The sequence below is a fragment of the Somniosus microcephalus genome, chromosome 5 (genome assembly GCF_052327205.1).
Source record: "Somniosus microcephalus isolate GS21.2 chromosome 5, FLI_Smic_1.0, whole genome shotgun sequence".
NCBI classification, from domain to species: Eukaryota; Metazoa; Chordata; class Chondrichthyes; order Squaliformes; family Somniosidae; genus Somniosus; species Somniosus microcephalus.
The window spans coordinates 301,024,347-301,032,928 of record NC_140991.1 but is presented as its reverse complement, the minus strand read 5'-3'; the positions used below and the strand labels follow the sequence as shown (position 1 = coordinate 301,032,928).

At 43.1% G+C, this 8,582-nt stretch overlaps 1 protein-coding gene across 2 annotated transcripts in view; it reads left to right on the top strand.

Moving 5' to 3' along the window:
- The first annotated feature begins 1,118 nt into the window (after positions 1-1,118).
- Positions 1,119-8,582, top strand: part of LOC147117862 (coagulation factor XIII A chain-like) — a 137,202-nt gene continuing 129,738 nt past the window's right edge. For both annotated transcript variants that reach the window (XM_085989244.1, XM_085989243.1), the window contains exons 1-2: positions 1,119-1,199; positions 5,451-5,631. In XM_085989244.1, the coding sequence (XP_085845370.1) occupies positions 5,469-5,631 (163 nt within the window). In that variant the 5' untranslated portion in view covers positions 1,119-1,199; positions 5,451-5,468. The remainder of the gene's footprint in view (positions 1,200-5,450; positions 5,632-8,582) is intronic.

The window sequence follows — 8,582 nt, the reverse complement described above, 5'->3', positions numbered from 1 at the left end:
TTAGCCCCGATTTTTTATAAAATTATTTTTTTCAAAATTTAAAATTATTGTTTAAAATAGTTTTTTAAAGTTAATTATAGTTCATTTAAGTAGTGCGATGTTTTTTTTAATTTTATTTCAAGTTTAAGTAATGTTTTGGGCACCCGGAGTTTTCATGAGTTTGACAGTTCTTACTATCAAACTCATGAATGAACTTTTGCAACCTCCGATTGGTTGCCCAGTGCTCACGTGATCCCAGCCGGCTCATCGAACTAACTACGCCGCTGGATCACGCAAGCACAGCGCGCCGGGAGCTGGACCGGGCCACAGAGAGGAAATGCACGCAGGGCCAGGCTTCAACTGTCGGCACGCTATGTAAGTGTAGGTCGGGGGCTTGTACCCGCGGGAAGCCCCCGACACCAATTTCTGGGCCAATGTTTCAGGTCGATGACCTTTTCGTCAGAACTGGAAAAAGTTAGAGATGGAACAGATGTGCCATGAGTGGGTTGCTCCTGAGCGTGTCAACCATGGCTCAGTTGGTAGCACACTCGCCTCTAGGTCAGAAGGTTGTGAGTTCATAGTCCCACTTCAGTGACGTGAGCACAAAAATCTAGGCTGACCATCGATTGCAGTACTGAAGGAGTGCTGCACTGTCAGAGGTGCTGTCTTTCGGATGAGACGTTAAACCAAGGCCCCGTCTGCTCTCTCAGGTGAATATAAAAGATCCCATGGCACTATTTCCAAGAAGAGCAGGGGAGTTCTCCCCGGTGTCCTGGCCAATCATTATCCCTCAACCAACCTCACTATAACAGACGATCTGGTCATTATCACATTGCTGTTTGTGGGAGCTTGCTGTGTGCGAGTTGGCTGCCGCATTTCCTACATTACAACAGTGACTACACTGCAAAAAGTACTTCATTGGCTGTAAAGCGCTTTGGGACGTCCGGTGGCCGGTGAAAGGTGCTATATAAATGCAAGTCTTTCTTTTTGATCTCTGGGGAGTGGAGTGGCACATATGAGCCTGCTGTTGTCAGCTGGAATTGTCAACCACAAAAACCGGAAGAAAGTTCCTCACATTCTTTGCAAAGGCGAGTTGGGGGCTGGCTTTTTCGTCGCGGTATAAAACTTGTGGATTCCGACACCCCTCCGTCTCGGTATCCACCCTCGAAATCATTTCGCTCTGTCTCCCCAGCTGCTGTTACTGGTACAGGTCCCCGCAGGTAACGGCGCCTGTGCTCAAGGACACTCTGGCACGGCGCTAATTTATGTTTCATGTTAAAACCGCTATTTGAGTCCGTTTATTGCGTTTAAGTTAAGATTTTGTGAACAGACTGCTAATATTTATTTTTGTGGGGTCGTAAGTTACGTGAATTGCCTGCGAGAAATATACCGTTTGCAGGCTACTTGTTTGGTCGCTCCAAGTTAGGACAGACTTTAAATGTCTCCATTAGATCTAAGCTCTGATTTATCAATCCACAAGTGACATTTTTATCTGGATGCCGCGACCATTTGTCTTTTTAGTTCGGGACAAATAAAATCCGAGCAGTTGAAATGTGAATGGTGAAATTGCATCTTATCGTCAGTAATGCAACTGTAACGTTTCACTTTTTATAAATTATTTTGCTCGGTCTTCGTGTAGTAATACTCATTTGAGTCGCTTTCAAGTCTGTGAAGTAAAGTTTATTGATGTTGCTTCAAACCCTGGCACAGTCCTGTCTGAAAGGGCTGGATGTGTTTTTTTCCCCGTTTCTATTTGTTTACTAGGGACTCGATTTGTATCAGATTTGTTTTTGACTCAGGTAAATGATCATTTAATATTGCAATCAAACGACTGGTTCTGTTAATTAGTTTGCTTCCCTGACTCGGCCTTTCATTGCTGTGGTCTCAAATACCTTTTTTTTTAAAACACCCAGTAACTTGGATGTTTTCACTTACAAAGCATGCGATTATTTGATCGTTTTCAGTCGGTTGTGCTTTTTCAAAGCAAACTAACAATTGTTAAAAAATCATCACGATTTTGACTCCACAAAAAAAATATGGTGTGGAGATGCCGGTGTCGGACTGGGGTGGACAAATGTAAGAAATCACACAACACCAGGTTATAGTCCAACAGCTTTATTTGAAATCACAAGCTTTCGGAGCGCTGCTCCTTCGTCAGGTGAAGTGGAGAGATGCATAAAAACACAGCTTATATAGTCAGAGAATAATGTCAGATGTTTACAGGTAATCTTTCTAACTGCCATTTATCACACCTCGGCAGAGAGATAATCACAGCAATCAAAGGTGTGAATGGTGTCCAAACAGGTCAGTCAGGAAAACATTACATCAAAGAACAATGAGGTGGGGTCACAGGGGGTCAAATGTTGCAGATGCTGGGGTCTGTATGAAAAACAAAAAACAGACAAAAAACATTTTTTTTGCTGGAAATCACAGCAGGTCCGGCCGCATCTGTGTGGAGAGAACAAGCCAACGACAACTCGAGTCTGGATGACCCTACGTCAGGTGGGGTTACATGTAGCATGACATGAACCCAAGATCCCAGTTGAGGCCGTCCTCATGGGTGCGGAACTTGGCTATCAGTTTCTGCTCGACGATTTTGCGCTGTCGCGTGTCTCGAAGGTCGCCTTGGAGAATGCTCCAAGGCGGCCTTCGAGACACACGACAACGTTATCTGCCATTTCACACAAAGAAGTGTCACCAAGTGTCCCCCCCCCTTCCCCAGATGGTATCTATTTTATTTCAATTTTAAACTGTGACTGCACTTTAAGGTGAAGAGCTTTGAGGCGTCCCCGAGAACGTGAAAGGCGCTGTATAAATGCAAGCACTTTCTTTTGTAAAATAACAATACTTTTTACTTTGTTAATATATTTTTAAAAATACATTTAAAAGATCACATTTTAAAAAGTATAACTTGGGCATGGTTAGAATAGGAGCTTTAATTTGGAGACATCAATGCTATTTCAGGGTCAAGTGTAAAAATACACAATTGGAATAGCCATCTGCAGGTGTGTTCTTCACCTTTTTGTAATCTTATTTTCATTTTTTTTAACCCCTAGGTAGCGGTTCAATATTTATTTAAATGTGCCCTTCAGCAGTAGAATGTTAGTTGTAACGTTAGCAATTTGCCTGCTATCTTGGGGTCTGGGAATCCTGTCTGTCTTTTACATTGGTCAGTTCTCCTCAAACGACTGATCCTACCAACCTCCTCATCCATAGAAACATAGAAGATAGGAGCAGGAGTAGGCCATTCGGCCCCTCGAGCCTGCTCCGCCATTCAATGCAATCTTGGCTGATCATCCAAATTCAGTACCCTGTCCCTGCTTTCTCCCCATATCCCTTGATCCCTTTAGCCTTAAGAAATATATCTAACTCCTTCTTGAATATATTTAATGAATTGGCCTCAACTGTCTTCTGTGGTAGAGAATTCCACAGGTTCACCACTCTCTGGGTGAAGAAATTCCTCCTCATCTCTGTCCTAAATGGCTTACCCCTTATCTTTAGACTGTGACCCCTGGTTCTGGACTCCCCCGCCATCGGGAACATCCTTCCTGCATCTAGTCTGTCTAGTCCTGTTAGAATTTTATAAGTTTCAATGAGATCCCCTCTCATTCTTCTGAACTCCAGCGAATATAAGCCCAATCGACCCAATCTCTCCTCATATCTCATTCCTGCCATCCCAGGTATCAGTCTGGTGAATCTTCGCTGCACTCCCTCCATGGCAAGAACATCCTTCCTCAGATAAGGCGACCAAAACTGCACACAATACTCAAGGTGTGGTCTCACCAAGGCCCTGTACAACTGCAGCAAGCCATCCATGGTGGAGTGCAGTGACAGATGAAATAGTAAGCCTCTCGCATCTATCTGTCACTGTGCTGCACTCTGGCTTGGCATCATTCTTGGGTTGGAATGGGTTAGGCACAATGCAATTCCCAGGGCCAGTATGGGTTGAATATGGGTGCTTAACAGAGAGTGGTTAGAATGTGGAACTCGCTACCACAAGGAGTAGTTGAGGCAACTAGCACAGATACATTTAATGGGAAGCTGGATAAGCACATGCGGGGGAAAGGAACAGAAGGATATGTTGATGGGGTTAGATGAAGAGGGGTGGGAGGAGGCTCGTGTGGAGCATAAACACCGGCATGGACCTCTTGGGCTGAATGGCCTGTTTCTGTGCTGTAAATACTTTGTAAGACACGGGAGTGGCTGTCGCTCCTATTTATTAATCGTTTAAAAAGATAAGTTTACGTTATACCTGAAAAACAGTGTAACTTATGTGTTGTTAGTGATCCCACTTAGTTATGATGCGACACTGAAGCTCTTTTAATAATTATGAAAAATAGCAGAGCTTAATAAATAAATATGAGGCGCAATTTTCAAAATTGGTGTGAGGATCTTAACAATGTATGAAAACAACCATCATCAAAACATTTGGAATGGGAAGAATGCTCAATATAATCAATCGGATGTCACGAGTAGGTATGGGGCATGTGCTGCAGCAGATGGTGCAATGCCAGCCCCAATGAAATTGAACCCATTGTGAAAAGCATCGATAACTCTAGGACAATATAATGAACATTATTAAAAGCTTGCCCCCACCCCCTCACCCCACCTCCCCCAGTATATCCCCTGATTTCTGCTCCGAGCTTTCCCTTCTTGAATTATTCATGTTGAGATGCAGTTCTATGGGTGGTGACGGTCTTCTGGTACCTTACCCAAAGGACGTCCTTCAAGTATGAGCTTGGCCTATGACTGTCAGTGGCATCATTTGACCATAAGGTCCATCACACCTATCCCAAACTGATGAAGTTACCTTCATGGATGCATAAACATGGAAACTGGCTGGTTATGTGTTCATTTAACAAACATTGATACTTTTGGATGACAGGCACTGTTCTAACAAAAGGTCATCAACCTGAACCGTCAAGCCTACCTTCTCTCCACAGATGCTGACTGACCTGCTGAGTGTTTCCAGCAATTTCTGTTTTTGTTTCTGATTTACAGTATTTTTGCAGTATTGTTACATTTGAAAATACTTAATTGAATCAAATAATGTTTAGTTTGTGAGAGGGATGAACTTTGAAGCAGTGAAGGGTGATTTATATGTCCTGAGATGCTGGTAATATGCATTTCTCCATCAACCAGTGACGTAATAAAACTCACTACGCACTTGGTTTGAGTATAAAGCAAGGCTTTAATCAACTTGTTTCAGAACATGGAGGTCTAGTTGTACTTCACTAGTTCCTTGTCTTACAAAATGTCCCTGGAAAGCTGGGCCCACGCCCGAGTATTTATACTCCTTGGACGGCGCCACCAGCTGGCCGTCCAGCGTTATTTCACGAGTAGTTTCTTGATGAATGATGAGATTTATAACAACCAGGTTATTTGTTTTGTTTTTCCATCCAGCTGTTAAATGCTCACTCTTTGTAGACTTGCTAAGTTAATCTGACTCAGCCTGTCTCATTTTGTTTCAGCAAGTGTTCTGTGTGGCAATGTCTGAATCCAGCACTGATGTCTCAAACAGAAGGGAGCCATTAGCTTCATATGTTGGTCGCAGAATCGGCCCCTCCAATAGCTCCAATGCCGAAGAGAATCCAGTACCTGACTTTCAGTACTTCGGTGGCCTCAAACCTAGAGGAACAGTCAACCTAGAAGGTACTTGGCGAAGGTCTTTCAAAAGTTTCTGATATATGAAGCAGTTGTTGGTTAGCACCAAAATGATGAACTAATTCTCACACCTGGCAAAATGAGGCGAGAATTTGAGCATCATAACCAGGCTGGGTTTTTGTGCGCATTCATCTGGGTTACCAAAATCCACTATGGCGATGGAAATAATAGAGTGGAAACCTTTTGACATTGTGAAATGTCATTATACCAAGGGGGGGGTTTATTGATCAACAGTTTGATATAATTAGGAAAACAGTAAGGTCATGTTCTGTTACAGTGAATGGCACAAAGTGAAATTGAGGCTCTTCATTTCAATGCAAAGTGTGATTGAAAGATTCAGTAATTTGAAGAATCTCTGCTTCCTCCAGCTACCAGCTGACCTGAAATCAATTGCATACTTCACAAATAACAACCTATTACACCGAGACTTGCTGTTTCCTGCAGTGGGACTTAAATTAGCACTTTAAAAAAAGCAAAATAAAGTGACCTAGTCAGTGCACTGATAAGCATTATCTACTTCACAGTGGAGAGCAACTTGCCTATGGGTTAAACAATGAAAGATCAGCACTCTGATTTTCAGCATAAATGGCTAATATTGGGTAATTCCATTCAGCTACATGATAAAAGCAATAAGATATGCCATTTCTTTCACCCCTGAAATACTGCTCCTGGATAAGTGGGTTCCATTATGTTCAGGATGCTATGCACACAGCAAGCTCCCACAAACTTAAACACTTAATTAATTAAATACATTAGTGGTGGCAGGGCAGGCGATGTGTTACTGCTGCAACATGTGGGAGCTGGTGGACACCATTGAGGTCCATGGCGACCACATTTGCAGTAAGTGTTGGTTGCTCGAGGAACTTCGGCTCCGTGTTGATGAGCTGGAGTCCAAGGGGCCAGATGGCCTGCTCCTGCCCCTACGTCTTATGTTCTTATTTTTAAGAAGAGCAGGGGAGTTATCCCTGGTGCCCCGGCCAATATTTATCCCTCAATCAACATCACTAAAAACAGATTACAGGAAACTCTCTTTTAACCGGCAAAATTCAGGAGTAGGTTCAGGTAAGTTTTTTACTATATATTCGTGGCCGTGTAACCAGGGTTCCTGGGTCTCTGGCTGTGTAACCGGGGTTCCTGCACCTGTGGCCGTGCAACAGGGACTCCTGGATCTGTGGCCGTGTAACCGGGACTCCTGCACAAGTGCCGGGTAACCAGGGCTCCTGCACCTGTGGCCGTGTACGGGGCTCTCGTACCTTGGGAAGTTTACCTCTCTGTAATCCGGACTTTTTGATCAACCGGCACCACGCCGGTGCTGGATAAAAAAGAGTTTCCTGTATCTGGTCATCATCACATTGCTGTTTGTGGGAGCTTGCTGTGCGCAATTGGCTGCCGCATTTCCTACATTACAACAGTGACTTCACTTCAAAAAGTACTTCATTGGCTGTAAAGCGCATTGGGACGTCTGGTGGTGGTGAAAGGTGCTATATAAATGCAAGTCTTTCTTTTCTTTAATATAGGATTTTTTGAACACAGTGCAGGGGAAAGGAGACGATAGTAAGAATTTCTATACACTGCTGGGTTAAGGTCACATAGGTGTGGGTTAGAGCTGTGCTTTAATGCCCACAGTGGCCTGCCAGGACTCCATTCACCGTGACACTTAGCAAATTAGAGACTAGGGAAAGGATAGAAAAGTCCCCACACATGAAGTTATCAAGAAATAATATACACATAATACATAAAGTAGTAAATAAGCCAGTATCTCACACACAAGGTAACCCTTTAAATAATACCCTCTTCTGAATTAAATGATCGATGCTGTTCATTTGCTTAGCATAGAATACTTGTCATATCAACTCACCGACAGAACAGTAATGCCAGTAAGTTCACTCTGACAGAAATAAGCTCCATTTTATACATCAGGCCTCAATTTAGGCACCATTCTGATACCCAGTGCAGCAAGAGATTCGAGTTGGAGACTGGATTTTGTCTATTCACTAAAACCTGCTTGACTCACATTCCAGGTGTGACGTGGCAATTAGCTTTCTTTAAACTTAGGGTTTTTTTTTAATGTTATCTGTTGGAGCCAGTTGCTTCCAGATAAAACTAATAGTTTGATTATACTGCAAGTTCGTATTGGAAATCTGTAAATTGTTTGAGTGAATGTATAAGCCCCTGCCAGAAAAACCTGATTTGAAGACCAAATAAATTTCAGTGGGCAGCCACTGGTCATTGTTTGAAAAGTTGAAATATATAGATATTTAATAATGCATTAAAAATCTTACATCTGCAAACACTTCCTATCCACTTTTCTATTATAAATGTCTATGTCCACATTTATAATGAAAACTGCCTATGTAAACTTGCATGATGTAATGAGCAACCGTCTATCAATAAAGGTGTTGTAGCACCACTTCTGGCGGGAGTGTGTAATTACAGTGTGACAAATGCACATAACAACAACAACAACTTGTATTTATATAGCGCCTTTAACATAGTAAAACGTCCCAAGGCGCTGCACAGGATTATTTTAAGCCAAAGAATTTGACACTGATCCACATAAGGATAAATTAGAGCAGGTGACCAAAAGCTTGGTCAAAGAGGTAGGTTTTAAGGAGCATCTTAAAGGAGGAGAGAGAGGTAGAGAGGCGGAGAGGTTTAGACAGGGAGTTCCAGAGCTTAGGGCCTAGGCAACAGAAGGCACGGCCACCAAAGGTTGAGCGATTATAATCAGGGATGCTCAAGAGGGCAGAATTAGAGTGCAGATATCTCGGGGGGGGGGGGGATGTGGGGCTGAGTGAGATTACAGAGATGGGAAGGGGCGAGGCCATGGCGGGATTTGAAAACAAGGATGAGAATTTTGAAATCGAGGCGCTGCTTAACCAGGAGCCAATGTAGGTCAGCGAGCACAGGGGTGATGGGCAAACAGAACTTGGTGCGAG